The sequence below is a fragment of the Spermophilus citellus genome, assembly GCF_964194105.1.
Source record: "Spermophilus citellus genome assembly, chromosome: 17".
NCBI classification, from domain to species: Eukaryota; Metazoa; Chordata; class Mammalia; order Rodentia; family Sciuridae; genus Spermophilus; species Spermophilus citellus.
The window spans coordinates 67,762,553-67,780,407 of NC_138199.1; the positions used below are offsets into that span (position 1 = coordinate 67,762,553).

Consider the following 17,855-nt stretch of genomic DNA (forward strand, 5'->3'; position numbering starts at 1 on the left):
GCTGAGCAGAGGCACAGGCTTTTCCACTCACAGGAATGTGGGAGGTAGAAACCTTTTCACACCGGGGCAGGAAGGTGAACTTTTTCTTCTAGAAGCTAAAACTTCTCAGAGAGGTTGAGATCCCTCTTAGCCCCATTTCCTATTTAGAATCCAGGACATATATATATATATATATATTTTTTTTTTTTTTCCAGAAAGAAAAAAAAATTCATCATGCTCTTTTAAAAAAACTTCATTCAGCTAATTTATGAAATGAAGGTACTTTGCGTATGCTTGCGTATCTGTATGGGTGGATTAACTCTTGAACATACTGTTGCTTCTATGGAAAAAGGAACTGCAGACTGATTTTCTGAACACAAAGTATTTGCCAGATGTGAACTATACATGCCTATGCAGAGTAAGTGGGAGCCCAAACACCAGTCCCCAAATTCACCAGCGTTGTGATTAGAACCCTTTCATAAAGAAGGGAGTCTGGGTCATTTAAGAGCAATGCAGTTGACCACACAAAATGCAAATTGAAAGCGTTTGGGGTGGTAGTTCAGGCCCTATAGTCTACATAGGTCAGTAGCTATCCCAGGGCCCGGTATGAAGCAGGTGCTCTCTCAATAACTGGAAAGTGAACTGGATGTGTTGAAATGAATCTCAACACATGTATCCTCTGGTGAAGTGAGACTTAGAAAAAAATGCTGGATGAAGGAGGCTCTGAGCTTGTTCACACCAGTGCTCATGGGACCTGTGCCATTCTTTGAGGGACAAGCCTGCCTTGATTAACTCTCTAAAACATCAGTAAAGGGGATCAACTGAAGTCATTAATATCAGTCCCACTACCTATTGCATACGTAAGGGTTGATTTGCTGATTTGCACCTGACAAATGGTGGCCCTCTCTGCTTCATCCATTAGTCTGATGGCCCTGGCTTCCCAGAATTCTTAAAATTCCAACAGCTTTTATTAGCAACCATCAAATCTAGCTGAATCTTCTTTCAAGGAAAAAAAAAAAAGTGCTTTTTTGACCTCCATGACTGACCTGTCCTGTCCTATCTCTAGCCTCTCCTACTTCAACCCACCTTTATCCCTAAGGGCAGTTTTACTTTCTTTAAAACAATGCTTTTATTAGGTCACACCCCTTTTCAAAACCTTGTCCCCACCCCTCAGATACCTGAGGAATAAAGTCCAATCTTCTCACTAGTCTTATAAGGTCAGTAGAGTCCTCACCAGAATATTCTGCCCACCCCATCAGTTCTTACATGCAAGGCAATTCTCTTGGCCCATAGAACGGGGATAATCATTGCCACCACTGGGCTTTACTTACACCTCAACAGCCTGAAACCCTCAATTTGTTTTGCTCTTGGCCTTCAAAGAACATTCCTGAGTGTGGTCTATGCTCAGAAAGTCTGAGCTCATTTCCACTAAGACCTCTCTCCTCCTCTCCATTTCTTGCAGGGAATTCTGTGCCTCCCTGGCTTCCTGGTGACAAGAATGATACTCTGGTTCACTGGGCTGCTGCTCACCCTCCTGCTATGAGCAGTACAGGGCAAATGGACAGCCCGAGGCCCTAGAAAGATACCTGGCAAATACTCCATACTCAACAAATACTTCTTCATTTTATTGACTATATACAAGATATTTGACTTTGTTCACTTAAGACTACCACCTGTATTCTCCTCCAGGCCAGGGACTTTCCTCTTCATCCCAGTTCCCCTCAGGTGAGAAAAAGCATCCAAATATCTTGACTTGGATAAAATTGGCTTTGACATATAACAAGCAGAATTTGCTTTGTAACCCTGTAAGAAATGAGAACTCCCCGATCTCCCCACCCCAGTCCTACTCCGTATTGAATTTCAGGTTCCTTGAAAGGAACTGACCAGAATCGTTTCTTATTAAATAAAACTTAGCATACTCTGCAGGGCCAAACTACCAACAAATCCTCCATGCGAGAAAAACGTTTTTAAAAATCGATGTGTGAGGGTGAAAGCCTACAGGCAGGAACAGTCCAACAGGTGCTGGGTTACAAAATTAACACGTTGAACACCCAAACAGACCTAAAGGAGCCAAAGCCCTTTAGCTATTCTCAGGTTCTTTAGCATGTACTTTAGCTGTTATTTCAGGGGAAAAAATGTCCTTTCTTGTTGGCCTTGCCGTTTCTTACTACTGAGTGGGCGTCTAACTTGTTTATCTGAGTGCAATCTTTCTCGCGCCCATACGTCTCACTCAGCGACCAGGACGACCACGTTTCCTTAAATCAGAGCCCCGTGGACTACACACGGGAACTACATTACCCAGCAGCCTCCGCGCCCTTCGCAGGAAGGACGTCTGCGCACTAAGATACTCAGTTCCAAGTTTGGAGCTTTTAGCTGCCAGCCCTGGCCCATCATGTAGCTGCAGCACAGCCTTCCCTAACGTTGCAACTGGAGGAAAAATCACTTTCCAGTCTGTTTTGCAAGGTGTGCATTTCCACCTTGATTCTCTGAAAGTCCATCTGCTGCATCGGTCAAGAGAAACTCCACTTGCATGAAGATTGCACGCCTGCAGCTTGCATCTTTGTTGCAAAACTAGCTACAGAAGAGAAGCAAGGCAAAGTCTTTTGTGCTCCCCTCCCCCATCAAAGGAAAGGGGAAAATGTCTCAGTCGAAAGGTAAGAGGCTATTTGCATTACTTGCAAAAATGCAAAGGGTTGTGCATGCATTTATGAATGCATGGATGCATTTTTCGCCTGGCGATTGCATTTTTAAGTTTGAGGTTTTCCACAGCACAGTTGCATTTCCTGTTTAGTATGTGTCTTTTTTTTTGCAGACACAGAGAGTTCCTGTAAGGCAGGGCTTGCAGTTCAGCTGTGCATTGACGTTATTTGCATTCTTCTGCTAGGATTACTGAGCTCTTTTTGCCTTTTGCACAGTCAGGAGAGAGAGAGCAGGTTGGTAGCGTCTAAATGTGCAATGCTTTATATAATTGTACAATTCTTTATTATGCACACATATTATAAGTAATTTTGTGTGCAACAGGAATACAAACTTTTTAAAAAGTCTGTAGGTGAAGATGAAAGGTAAAACTTGAGTTGAACTACTAGGAAATTAATGAAATCTTATATTCTTTTGGAAATGAACCGTCTCTGTGCCAAAATTTAGTTAAATTTCCATTGATTTCGCTTTGAACATTAGGCAACTTTTCATTTTTAAAGGAAGTAAAGGTGAACTGTAGATAACAGCGTATTACAAAAAAGCAGACAAGAAGTCTCGGTCTTCTGAGATTTTGCACTTTACACCAATTGCTTATTGGCTCGCAGTATTCAGAAGCTGCAGTGAGGACCGAGATATGTTTGTCCATTTGAGAGATGCTTTGCATCCTGGGGGGAAATATTGGGGGGCAAATTGTACTTTTAACCATTACAGCAACTTATGAGGGAACTGCATGGTTTCATTGACAACCATAATGAAATATTTTAAGTGTAATTGCAAATATTTAGTCAGCTATAATAGGTCAGAAGTTCAGGGTCTATGGTTGCTTTATTTATGTTTTCTTTTAAATTTATTTTTTCCACAGTTGTATTTTACAGGCTTAATATCATTCTAGGGAGGGAACTCAAAACAATTCCTGACAACACCAGAGAGCTGAGGGGGTGCTGTCAGTTACCTGTAGGATTCTGGGCCACTTGTTTCAGAACAATTCCTTTTTTAAATAGGAAAAACATATGCTATGGGAGAATGTATGGAATGAAAAGGTGAGTCAGGGACCTCTGAGTTAGATTACCTGGGGCACTGTTTGAGTAAGAGCTAGTGAAATTAAAGTATTAGATAAGATTTTTGCCTTTTTTTTTTTTTTGGAGTTGTGTTACCACTTTTTAATTCTACCTGATGAAAGTCATGTATCTGAGCCCAAAAGAGAAAAAATATTCTCCATAGTTCAAAGTAGGACTCTGCTTTTCTTTGAGTATTAGGGGAGAATGACTACATGGAAAGCTAAGGTTGATGAAGAAATTAGGAATTGATATTTTAAGGTGCAGGTATGCCTTAAATAGGGACCCCCCATCTCCTAATAAGCAGAGAAGTATCAATTTATAAGGGGCAGTTCATATGCTGGGAAGTGATATTGGCCAAATTATATTCTTATATTGTGTGCATATTCAAATATGTAACAACAAATCCCATCAGTATATACGGTTATAATGCACCAATAAGAAATGTGGAAAAAAAAGAAAAGAAGAGGCAGTTCATGCTTTGGTGTATGAATGAAGTGGCATCTAGCTACTTTGTATTTGGTGAACATTCACTTATTTATTCAGTTTAGTTTAGCATATGTATAAATATATATTGTGATAGACATGTTTATATATATATATATATATATATATGTATGTGCATGCATATATGTACATGCATATGTACATTTGTATGCACTTGTGTGTGCACAGGATTTGGGGCACATAAGCATATTTAAAATGAAGTTCTTTCCTTCAAGAAATTTCCCATGTGGTTGCTGAGAGCAAGTATGTGAGGGAATCATTATAACACAAGATAGTAGGCGGCATCGAAGAGAAATGGCATTATTGGAGTTTAGAGACAAAGTGGCCCTTCCACTGGGGGGTTAGTTTGGAAGTTTCATGAAGAATGTGGTGTGTACTGTGATCTTTGGACCTTAGGGTTTAAGCTAAATTAGGATGTGTGTGTGTGTCCTCACGTGCGCGTGCATATATTTGGGCTTATTTAAGGTAGAGCTCCCTCTTAGAAGAGCAAGTTTTTGAGTTTGGAAGCTAAGGGGATTCTCTTCCATTGTAGGTGTGTCTATATTGGATACATAATCTATAGGTAATCTATACATGGTGGGGGAATCAGCTACTAGGGGTCTTCAAATCAATTTTCATTTGCCCATTGAATCTTCTTAATTGGATCCTGTTTGGAAAGCACATCTGGTATGAACATAAGGTTCCTGTCCAAAAGGAAAATTATTGGTAGAAAGAAGTGGGTGATCCTTTTAGAGAAATGGCAAAAGAGCTTTAGCCTGGACTTTAAATGTGAATTGGCCTAATTCAGCTATGCTATCCTCAAATGGCCAAAACTTTCTTTCTTTTCTTTTCTTTTCTTTTTTTTTTTTTTTTTTTTTTGCAGTTCCAAACTTCTTTTTAATACTCTAGCCAAATGAAATGGGAGGAAAAGTGAAAGGTGGATACAGTCTCATAGTATTGAAGAATTTAACAACATGTTCAATTCAGGGACCTCTACGAACTTTCTAGATCACTATAATTCGGTTTTACAGACCTCTAATTTAAGGCAAAGCAGAGGCAAAGAATTATAGACTGCCTGGGAGCTGGAAGGACTGGATTACTTCTTTGCAGCCTAACCAACAGTGAGATTCCGAGAAAGAATTTCTTAAAAAGAAATTTTGTTTTCCACAGTTGTAACTTTAGGTGGTACACTTCTCAGCTTGTTTGTATTAGCTGTCTGGGGTTGAACTGACATTTTTCAAATATTAAAGCACTAGTATGCCCTTTGAGGAAATCTGAAATGTAAGTTAACAGGAAGGGCACCCAGAAAGTGCAGGAATTCCTGCACATTACAGGAAGACAAGCTACAGGAAAAATGTGTCATCTACACTACCCGGGAGAGAAAACTATTGTTATCAGCCATAATGTTCTGGGGAGGGGTGGGGGGCAGAGATAGGCAGGGAGGGTGGTCTGGCATCTCCCAGTTCACCTGAAAATATATAAAAAGTTTGATTCGGTTAAAATACACTCTTCTCACTTCTCTTCCTATTTGCCTTAAAAAAAAAAAGAAGTTTATTTTAGTGTAACATAGTAATAAGCAAATCATGCAAGACATGCCCGTAATGCACAATTCAGAAGCATATAGCAGAGTGGCAGGAAAGAGCTTAACCCCTACTGAGTTCTCTGCTTCTGTAATTCATTCCACTCTGGGAAATGAAAATGTGTAAATGAAATGTGTAAATTTCTCATTCTGTGTAAATTCCTTTGTTAGGTTGTACCAGACGGACTTGTCACGCTCAGCCTGTAATCTGAGCCAGTATGCCAGTATGTTTTATAACTCCGTACATCTCAGGACACAAAATCAGAATAGGTACCTTGGGTTTCCTGAGCCGTTTGTACTTCTGTTGCCTTCAGATCTTTATAGCATGATGCATGTGCTGTGCAAAGGGCTTCATGGGGTCTTTTGGGCCTGAGTTGAATGCTGGATAAAAGGGTTGAGATTTTTATCCTATTGTTTTTCATAGATTAATATCATTTGAACAATTTCCCCAGTATTTTAACACCTGAAAAATCTACAAGGAATGTTTTTAAAACTTCAAAAAATTATATCAATAGTACTTGTTTCTTATACAAACATTTGGTAGAAAAGGAAAATAATAATTACTAGTTACTGCTGTATATATTTTGATATATATCCTTTTGGACTTTTCTTTATATATTTGTATATGAAAGATACAAAGTGTGTGCAAAACTAAGGTCTATTTAGTTACCTTTTATTTCACTTACTGATATATTGTGAAATATTTCCAAGTTAATGTATTTTTATGTTCATATTACCCAATTAAATTGCATTTATTTAAATAGAATCTTAATGTTTATTGACTTTCAATATTCTGAATATTGCCACAATGATCGTTCCAGTTCACATGTTATTGTGACCTTAGGATAAATTCCAGGAAGCAAACTACAGGTTATGAATGTCCAATTCTTTTCCATTTCCCATTTTTCTCTCTACCTTTTGAAAAGAGCTTTTTGATTGCTATAAAAAATGGTATATACTCATGGAAAAATTCAAACCAAAGAGAAATTCATGATAAGAATAGAAAACTCACTGTAAGTCACACCTCTTAGAGCTAATTGCTGTTAACTTTTTGATGACTGTTTTTTGCATTTGTACATATTTGTACATGCATACATGTGATTTTACCATATGTGATATTTTCCAACTTGTCCTTTTTTCTACTACTTTGTATCTTGTATATCTTTGCGCCTCAGTATACCTACACATACTTCTTCACAACTGCATGTTTTAATTTGTAAGAACATAGTTACTTGTTTACTAAATCTCTCATTGGACTGTCACATAGTTTCTTTTTTTTTTTTTTCCAGCTATAAATAATACTGCAAGGAGTACCTTCACTTACATCTTTGTATATTTGCCCAATTAGTTCTCTAGGATTAGGTTTAGAAGTGGAAGTCCTCTGTCAAAGGTTATACATGGGTATATTGCCAGATTGCTCTCCAGAGAGGTAACACTAGTTTTCATTCCTACCAATAACCACTGGAAGTGCCCATTCTCTCTTTTCAAGCATTATAGTAAATATTGCCAAATAAATTCCTCTCCATGGAAGGTTATACTTTTCTTCATCCTGAGCATAATAATCTGAAAAAAAAATTCTTTGCCAATTTGATAAAGGATATTTATGGTTTATTCTTATTTGCATTTTTTCAGTAGTGAGTTGAATTTTTCACTTATTTGACATTTGTGCTTCCTTTGTTTGAATTTTTTTCTCACAAAATATATCTTTAAAATTCTAGTTGGGAGATCAAATTATTTTCAGAGTGAAGCCAGAAAATTCCTAGATTGTAGAAGTTAAGTAATCATGGGTTGAAATTTGGGTTCGATGCATCCAAACAATTTAATTCCTTGATGAGTTCTAATTTTAATTTTAACCAGAATGTCTTATGTAAATATCACATATTTTATGAATTCATTTTTCTTTATATCATCTATAGCTATCCAGACCCACATGAAAATAATAAGAAAAATGTAATGATCTGATTTAAATTCCATCTGGGAAATAACTTATTCCTGGACATTTTTGCATTTTCACTTATTTCTACTGAGAAAATAGTTTTTCTTTAGTTTTGTAAATAATTTTTACACAGCACCTGGTTATGTTATGTACATTGTTGAAAATAATTTAATATTTTAGCTTCATGTATAAGGCCCCAAAGCCAATTGGCTTAAACTTACTAGGTTGTTGGAAGAACTGAGACTAGGATCAAGTTTGATGATCTCACAAGTTATATAAATTAATCAGATTTGACATGTTCTTAACATTGACTTAGTAAACTTTCTATTTATGTGTCTTGATGTTATGTGATAGAATTTTAGGCTATGAAAGGGGTTTTATATTCCAGTCACCTCTTTCTACAAATGAGCAGACTGAGACCTTGGAGTGAGTGATTTGCTTGAAAACACTACAGCCACAGGTAAACTTAGCTCTCCTGATTCTTTGCCCAAAGTTCTTTCCACCAAACCACACACCAACACTGGTAATCCACATTTATGATTTTTTTTTTCTCTTTAGAATCTTTAGTATATCTAACATTTTTTTTGTTTGTTTTTGTGGGAGCAGGCTGGCAAGGAGGGGTTGATGGTACTATCAGCAAAGATTGTTTTTCTTTGCCGCCCCCCCAAATGGTGTCCCATGGTGGAGTTTTTTTTTTTTTTTTTACCAGTTCTTTGCCAAAGGCTATTTTGCAAATGTCCTCGAGTTGATTTCAGTGCCTATGCACTTATGAGTTTTAACTACTATAATTTTGATGATCTTCATTTGTTTGAATTTTTTTCTCATAAAATATATTTATCTCTTGGGGCTGGGGATGTGGCTCAAGCCGTAGCGCCCTCACCTGGCATGCGTGCAGCCCGGGTTCGATCCTCAGCACCACATACAAACAAAGATGTTGTGTCCACCGAAAACTAAAAAATAAATATTAAAATTCTCTCTCTCTCTCTCAAAAAAAAAATATATATTTATCTCACTTGAAAGCCTTTGCAGGGTAGGTAGAGTTCTTCTTACTAAGTATCTTTGTATCTCTAGCTCTTTTCTTTGGTACTGGGGATTGAACCCAGGGGTACTTTACCACTGAGCCAATATTTCCAGCACATTTTATTTTATTTTTAAAATTTGAAACAGGGTCTTACTAATTGCTTAGGGCCTTGCTAAGTTGCTGAGGCTGGTCTCGAACTTGGGATCCTCTTGCCTCATTCTCCAAAGTCACTAGGATTACAGGTAGGTGCCACTATGCCCAGCTGTATCTCCAGTTCTTTTTTTGGCATTGTGCCTATAAATACTAGGCGCTCAATAAATGTTTGACAATGAAATTATTTTTTATTCGCATGGATAGCAATTATTTCCCCCCTAAGTTTTATAAAATGTTTGGGATAATTAGATTATAATACAGTTTTCTTCCTATGCTTTCTCATTTGCATTAGTAGTTCCAGATGTCTTAGCTTGATTATTTGGAAGTTGCAAGAATGGCATAAAAAGCAACTTAGAATGGCTAAAGAAGTGTCATTTCTCCTCCATAGGTTCTCTAAACAGATGTGAGGGTTGCACAATCCTTTGGTAACTTTGACAGCATTATATATATTTTTTAAATATGTAGAGCAGGGCTCAAGAGGTAGCTCAGTAGTGGAGCAGGTGGCTAGCATGTGTGAGGCCTTGGGTCCAATTTTCAGCACCACAAGGAAAAAAAAAAAGCAGAACTAAGATGAGATGTCTAAAGAACCCTTTCTGATAAGACTCACATGAAGTTGTCTGTCTTGTGCTGGTTTCAGGAACTGCTTGGTAAATCTGAGGAGCCTCTGAAGGGTTATCATAGGCAAATTAAATATTTTAACAGTTTTTTACCCTCTGACAAGACACAGAGATCTGCCAGGATAATTCCCCAATGCAATGATTCACCCACTCCCTCCTTGCCCACCAACCACCACCACTGCCTAATCCCTTCCTCCCTGGGTTTTGTTTCTCACTCTGTCTCCTTGGATGGTCTTCCCTTGCTGAGCGGAGCCATGCATTTTGGTATGTAGTTCATAAACCCCTTCCTTCTGCATTGAGGAGGCTGTTCAGATTATAATCTGCATACAGCGAGGTCCGTCACAGATCATTGTAATTTAGTCAACTCGGCCCTAGGCTGAAGTATTAAATAGACACTGGTGTCTGTCATCTGAAAATCCCTCCTTCTGTCAGATCCTTGAGATCAGCCTTCTTCACATGGACCATGAACACTGTATCTAGGTGCTGATCACTACCCCTCCCCCAGACTATCATCATCATCATCATCATCATCATCATCATCATTGTCGTTATTGTCTCTATTTGCCAGTCACTTTTCATGTATCCTGTTTTTGAAGGTCACACAAACTCTATGGGCAGATACTGTTCTCTTTAACTTATACATGAAGAAATTAAGTGTTAACAGCTTTCCCACAGCTGGGTAGTCAGTGAGTGACAGAGGCACGAGGCACAGACAGGCCTGTCTGACCACAGTTCTTGTGCTCATAGCCAGCGGTCAGCACACTGTAGCCCCTGGGCCAAATCTAGCTGCACCTGTTGTTAAATACAGTCCAAAAGCTAAAATGGCTCCGCTGCCCCCACTCCTTCCTTTTTTTTTTTTTTTTTTTTTTGGCTGTGTTAGGGATTGAACCCAGGGCGTAATGCATGCTAAACACAGAGCTCATCCCAGCCCTAATTTTTATTTTATAATTGACATGCAATATTTGTAATGATTTATGGGGTACTGTATGACAATTCAATACATATATACAACGTGTAATGATCAAATCAGAGTAATGAGCATTTCCATCTCCTCAGATATTTTCATTTCTATATGTCAAGGACCTTCAAACTCTTCTTTTGAAGTGGATGATAAATTGTTATCTATTTATTAGACAGATAATAAGCTGTAGTTTCCCTACTGTGCTATAGGACATTAGAATCAATTCCTCCTATCTAACTGTAGTTCAATACTTGTTACTGTTTTTCAATGATTGGGAAAAAAAAATTGAAAATGATATTTCCTCACCCATGAAACTTATATAAAATTCAAATTCAGTGTCCCCAAATAAAGTTTTATTGTAATACAGCTATGGTCGGTTATTTGTGTTTCCCACAAATAACCATGGCTGTGTTTTGCTCATGATGGCAGAGTTGAGTAGCTACAACAGAGACTGCATGTCCCCCCAGGCCAAAACATTTACTGTTTGGTCCTTTTCAGACAGTTGGCTTTACTCAAGCCTTTTATGACTTTACTCAATTGAGTAATGGGGTCTTTTTGATGATGGGGCACCCAGATTGCTTTCCTTTTTGGCTTTAACTGGAAGTTGTTAACCTGGATGACTGGTGGCCTGCTACCCCTCCAGCGACCTCTTGGGCTCAGCCCACAGGAAATGTCTGAATGGTGCATCTTCTAGTTATGAGAATTTAGGTCACTGCTCATTTCCGCTGAACCAAGCCACCCATCTCCTTTAGCCCATCTGGGGGTCCCCTTTGCAGGCTCTTGCTCTTTGCTTTCTATTTCTTTTCCTCCCATTGAGAAGCTAATCCTCCCATTAGCTCTTCATCTTTCTCTTCATCTTCTTCATCTTTCTCTTCTTGATCCCACATTTTGTTCAGGGAAAAAAAAATCTAAAATGACTCTCATGCTGCCACCCTTGCCTGGCTTTGTTGGTTGTCTTTGTGACCCAGCTCAGCGGTTCCCCCATTTCCTGCATATGAAGATGGAGTTCTCTGTCCACAGCAGGACAGACTCCATCTTCCACAGAGAGGCTTCTGTTTGTCCCCTTCGAGGTAGTAGAGCTGTTTTCTTACATTAACCTCCTAACCCTGGGTGGGCAGTTTTGGGGAGAGAGAGTGGTCATCCTTTTGCTTACAGAGTTACTTGAGTTGTGGGTATTGTGTGTATTGGGGGAGTGAAGGTTGTAAAAATATTCCGAAAGGGAAGGGGCGTTAAAGGCACGTGAAGACAGGAGAGCTTTGGGGATGAGGATGAGCCCAGCTTTGTTTGTTGTATCCAGACTGAGGTTAATTTAAGTCACATGCAATGAAGTGCTAATTCCTACCATCCCAGATGGTATCGCTGCTGTGGATTTTTTTTTTCTATGTTCCAGACCCTGTGCTGAGTGATGGGTGTGAATCATCTCATTTACTCTCACTATTGCTCAGTGATTTGATGCTCCATTTCATAGATGAGCAAACTGAGGCCAGAAAGGTGTAGATCTTGCCTTGGATGTCAGGCTGATAGTGGCAGAGCAGAGGCTTTTGTCAAGGTCTGCTGAGCCACGAACCTGAGCTCCTGTCTACTTCACTTGAGCTACTGCTCTAGCTGTGAAACCTGTTGCACCAAAGACGTGGTTGGGGGATAGAAAACACGAATGGATTCCGTAGGGATCTGGACTGATTTGGGCATACCAGGGCCAGGTAAGGTAATTAATGGGGGGCTGGCCTGGGTCTGGCTTTTCATAAGTCCTTTTGACATATCCCATTAGGCATCTGTTAATCATGGAATACTGAGTCTGACTCATTCGGACTCATAAAGTTGAATTCCAAGTACAAACTTCCTATTTGTTGAAGGAGGCTGATTACAATTGGTCTACTGATTATATCTACAGCAAGCTTATGTTAAAACATGGCTAACAAATATTGATTCCATTTGCTGTGTTCTAGGCGGTATCAGAGAAACGAAGCAGACTCTAACCTTACGTGTTTCCTTATGTGTCCAAGTTAGGCTGCTTTAAACAGAAATAAGAACATGGCCAATGTGGGAGAAGACCTAAGGGCAGGAATCCTGCAGCTCCTTTGGCTTAATTAATTCCTTTTTCTCTTTGTTATTTCTATGTAAGTAAAACAAGTGCAGTTTCCACGGAATTAGCAATGAACCTAAATCTCCACTGTTTTCCTCTTGTACTGGACAGTGTAGAGGGACCTGGAATTGCTTTTCTGTGGTAGGGAAGGTGGGAGGATTTGGGAATGAGTTTTCTTTTAAACCAATGAATTCTTTCTTGGCTTTTCCTCCAGCCAAAGCCAAACAGACATATACTTCAGTTTTCTTCCATGATCCCATGTTCAAGCCATAGGATCAGAAGATCTGAACACTGAGAGTTACTTATTCTCTTCCTTTATTGTTTCTCCTTCAATTCCACGTTGGATGGGATGAGTTAGACATAAAAATCAGACTAGAATCTGAAGAACCAGTGGGAACAGAATGGTAGAGAATATGGAAATTATTTTGCAGTAAATATGCATAAATAGCCTTTCTATGATATTTGAAAACCTTGCAAAGTAATCTCTTTTTATGTACTCTTTCTTCTTCTTCATTTGAAAAAACCAAGAATCCCAAAGATTCTGGATGCATCTAAAGAGGGAACTACTTGGATAATAGTTTATTCAGATCCATTTAACAAATAATTTTTTGATCAATTGTTATTTTTAAGACATTGTGCTAGGTGGAAATAGAGATGCATTTAACTCTGCTCTTTTGCTTGTTAGCACTGAAGCTTGGAAAAATCTATTTAACCTCTAGCTCCAGTTTCTTCACCTTCTAAATGAAGAGACAGACACTCCTTCACTGAGTTGTTACGAGATTAAACAAGGTCATGTATGTGATATGCTTTGGCCAGTGCTTGGCTTTCATTTATTTAACAAATATTTATTGAGTGCACATCTGTGTTTGAGGTGCTTTGCCATAATAATCTCTCCATAAACATAAATTTGTTTCACTCTTCTTTTCCCTCTGGTCCTTAAGAACATTACCAGCTAGCTGGAGGTAGGAAATGCACAAAAATGTATAGAGTTCAAACTAGAATTCTAGATTGGCTTATAAAAGGTACCACGAACTGGGAAGCCTGATGCAAGAGAAGGAGCTTAGGAAAGTATTTATGATGGACATGGAATTGTCAATATGTTTCAGAGCTGATGAGAAATTTGAGCCTTACATCCAAGTAGGTCTGGGAAGGAATCTTGCCTTCCAATATCCACTGGTAGCAAATGAATGTTAATATAGGTGAACAGTTCCTTTGAAGAATTAAAATAAAAATTCCCCAGGAAAATAAGATGTATTTTTTAAGAACTTTTTTTTTTTCTTACCAATGTAAACACTGTAGTTGTTGCTTACGATCACAATAGGTGAGTGGAATATATCATATCTCATACTTTTAGGTGTTTTTTGGATTGTGGAAACTCCAGGAAATCTAGAGGTTAATAGTTAAACAAGGATATCATATCAACCAGGTTTATAGACACACCGTAATTATATAAGCAAACTGTTGGTTCCGTAATCAGCGTCTAGCTAGGTCAGGGAATATTTTTCAGAGCATGGCCACAGCTATAATTTTCATTTTTTTTATAACCTGCTAACATTCCAACTTGTCTTTTCCATTTCTTAGTACTTTTTTCTTCTCTAGAATCATCTGAAATCAGTTTAAGAGGTGAAAAAGTATTTCAAGGTATATCTGAATTCCCACTTGACTCACCTCAAGAGTGGCTCTAGAAGGTTCTTGGCTTTACCAAACTTACTTCTTCAAGGATGGAACTGGATACTGGCAAGGGGGTTCATATATATATATATATTCATATAAAATACATAATATTTTTAATTTCAGAAAAAAGTACTATTTAAAAGATCAGTCCTATTTAATGGAATTGATAGCGTTAATTGACTTTTTCTTTTGTTATCTTGGTTTCAAAATGTATAACTCTGGGACACATTGGAGCATTTTTTAAAAACTTTCTACATTTTTTTTATTAGCGCATCATAGTTGTACATAATGGTGGGATTTGTTGTTGCTTATGTGTATGTGGACACAAGAGAACAATGTCATTTGGCCAGTGTTGCTCCTCAGCACGTAGCCCCTCTTCCCCTCCACTCAGTGGGGTATTTCTCCATGAACCTGGTACGTAGTCATCTTCTTTCTCCTCAGTGACCTCATTCAATCAGAGCTAGAACAGTGGATGAGGGGCAGGAGGACTGAGAATCCTGTGAGTCACAGGACTGTTCTTGCCTCACCTTGCTGTGCAGGCGGAGAGGACGTGTGACCAGCCAGGTAGACAGGACCTGCTGGCCATAGCATCTCATTCTAGTGAATTGCTGAGTCTGCACTTGGGATTTTGTTCCTGAATGAGCTTCTGTTTTAATAGGGCGGGAAGGGGGAAAGGCAGATGAAATTCGTTCCTAAATAGGCCCCAGTGCTGGGTGAATACAGAGAGGAGTAGGATTCTATTTTTACCCTCAAGAAGCTCATAGTCTAGTGGGATGTATTTGTTTGCTTTGCTGATGTAACAGCATACCGCAAGTTGGGTGGCTTAAATAGCAGAAATGGATTGTCTGATGTTCTGGGGGTTAGAAGTCCGAGGTCAAGCTGGAAATGGGGTTGGCCCCTTCTGGGGGCTGGGAAGAAGAATCTGCTCCTTGCCTCTTCCCCAGCTTGCTGTGGCTTGCTGGTACTCTTTGGCATTTCCTCCTTCCCTCCCTCTTAGCCTCACCACCAAGACCTTTGCCTTCATGTTCATATGGCCTTCACCCTGTCTGTATCCAAATTTTCCCTTTTTATAAGGAAGCCAGTCAGAGTGGAGCAGGGGCCCACCCTACTCCAATATGACATCATCTTAATTAAGTACATAAGCAACCACCCTGTTTTCAAGTTAGGTCACATTCTGAGGTGCTGGTGGTTGGGACTTCAACATATTATTTTGGCTGGGGACATAGTTCAGCCCATAACTTGGAAAACAAAGATGTCAGCAAACTAATGCTCCTCTGTGTGATGTGCAGGTGAGATCTAGTACAAGATAGAGCCAAGATACCCAGGAGGGTGAGGTTCCTGAGGACGTGGGAAGAAATCAGGAAGCCTGGCAGTAGAGGGAAGACATGGATTTGGCATAATAGAACTTGAAATATGGTTCTCAGGAGGATGAGGAAGTGAAAGGAGGCTTGCTCTGGCCCCCAGAGAGTACCCACTCTTTCTTCTGGTTTTCTATCATTAATGGTAGATTGGTTGCTTTTAAGTTGGGTGTGCTAAATTAGAAACACACACACACACACACACACACACACACACACACACACACATAAATATGCTATAGCTGCGAGGATTCCCCAAAATTAATTGATACTTAGTGGTAATGAGACTTACATATTGGTCTCAGTGGTTTTCACAAGCGACTTTGACAGGGAAAGGGATAGGGCTTGGTGGTTAGGGGAAGAGGGCTTCCTTCCCATCATATCAATAGTCCTAGTCCTCATGGAACAAAGCTCAAGAGGCAGTGGCAGTAAGAACCAAGGATCTGTAGTGAAGCAAACTTATTTCTAGAAAAGGTCTATAAGGGGCTGGGATGTAGTTCAGGGCAAAACTGCTTGCCTTGCATGTGTGGAACCCTGGGTTAGACGATCCCCAGCTCCAAAGAGAGAAAGGATTAAAAAAAAAAAAAAGCCTGTACATCTTTAAAAAAGCCTACAACTCAAGAGATGCCAAGCTCTTGCAATATTGATTATTACTATTATTGTTGTTTTTGTTTTCTGGTGCTGCGGATGAAACCCAGAGCCTTGCATGTGCTAGACAAGTACTCTACCACTGAGTTCTATCTCCATTCCCTGATTATTAACAAAACGTCTTTTGTTAATGGTGTATGCACTTATTTGAGTTAATAGGTAGCTTTATTTTCTTAATGTGATCTGGGAACTGCTAGTACAAAATTGAGTGTAAAAATACCAGGAGCTGCTTCAGTAGGAGGGGACAATGAGGAAAGAAATTGTTAGGCCTGTTGTCAGAGTAGGAATAAAGTCAGACTAGGGATAAAGCCAGGGGGAAGGAACTTTGCCAGTTCAGAACAGATGTCCATCATCTGTCAGATTGCCTGCCAGGGGGTTGATGGCGGCAGGCTTCAAGTGTGGGGCCAGATGGGCAATCCAGAGAAAGTCACAGGAAGGTGGAAGCCAAGGCCCAGGCATCCCTCAGAGCTGGGGGGTGGGAGTGGGGATGGTCTTGGACAGGTGATCCAAATCCCCAAAGAACAGGTGGGTAGCAGAAGATAGGCAGAAAGTCAAGAATGAGACGAGTCAATGTGGAAGGGAGAGAAAGAAAGAATAAACAGAGATCAATTAGAAAGCAGGGACTGAGCGAAAGGGCCCCAGAATCCAGGCTGCAGAATCCAGGCAGTAATAGGAGTTTTTATTACACACTGACTAACCCTGCCTGTAAGAATCGAGTGTCCACCTCACCTGCTTCTTTCATCTTCAGAAGCAGACTGTTCATCTGGCTCTTGTGGGGAGCCTGGGGAGGTAGGGTGTAGAAGGACACGCAGAAAAAGACCAACAGAAACTAGTCTGTCCCAAACGAGCCCAGGCGTACCCTCCACACTGAGTACTTCTGCTGAATGGGACGTCAGCAAGTGGAGAATCGGCTGGGCTGTCAGGTCCCTGGGCTGAAGGAGAATCCAGCTCCCAGTTGACTTTCGCAGGTGAGCAGGTGAACACAATCCAACAAGAAGCAGCAGCTCTGGGGCCTAGCTACCTAACGCACAGCTGGGGAGAAGAAATGAAAATGCCAGAGGAAGGGCTCTGTTCTGAAAATTCTGTTCTAAAAATGTATTGGGGGATGGAGAGAGAGTTGGGACCTGCCAAGTTTCCCACTCTTTTTTTTTTTTTTAATTTTGGTACCAGGTATTCAACTCATAGGTACTCAACCACTGAGCCATATCCCCAGCCCCTTGAGACAGGGTCTCACTAGGTTGCTTGGGGCTTTGATAAGTTGCTGAGGCTGGCTTTGAACTTGTGGTCCTCCTGCCTAAGCCTCCCCAGTGGCTGGAATTACAGGAGTGCGATATCATGTCTGGCTCCTACTCTTTGATTCAGTGTTACTATTTATGGGAATCTGCCCTATAATAGTCATCACTGTGTGCCTACTATGTGCAAGGCTTTTTGATAAGTACTTATTTACATATATATAAAATTTGTGTGTGGTACTAGAGATGGAACCCAGAGCTTTGTGCATGCTTAGGCAAGTGCTCTATCACTGAGCTACACCCCCAGCCAAAGTTCACTACTTTGTTAAAATAGTGAAAAATAGAAGCACCCTTACTGTATAATCGTGAAGAAATA

At 39.8% G+C, this 17,855-nt stretch overlaps 1 protein-coding gene across 1 annotated transcript in view; it reads left to right on the plus strand.

Moving 5' to 3' along the window:
* The first annotated feature begins 2,353 nt into the window (after window positions 1–2,353).
* The window catches only part of MAP2K6 (mitogen-activated protein kinase kinase 6), a 105,842-nt gene continuing 90,340 nt past the window's right edge, over window positions 2,354–17,855 (plus strand). Inside the window, exon 1 of the mRNA XM_081272705.1 lies at window positions 2,354–2,633. Coding sequence (XP_081128831.1) covers window positions 2,618–2,633 — 16 coding nt within the window. The 5' untranslated portion in view covers window positions 2,354–2,617. The remainder of the gene's footprint in view (window positions 2,634–17,855) is intronic.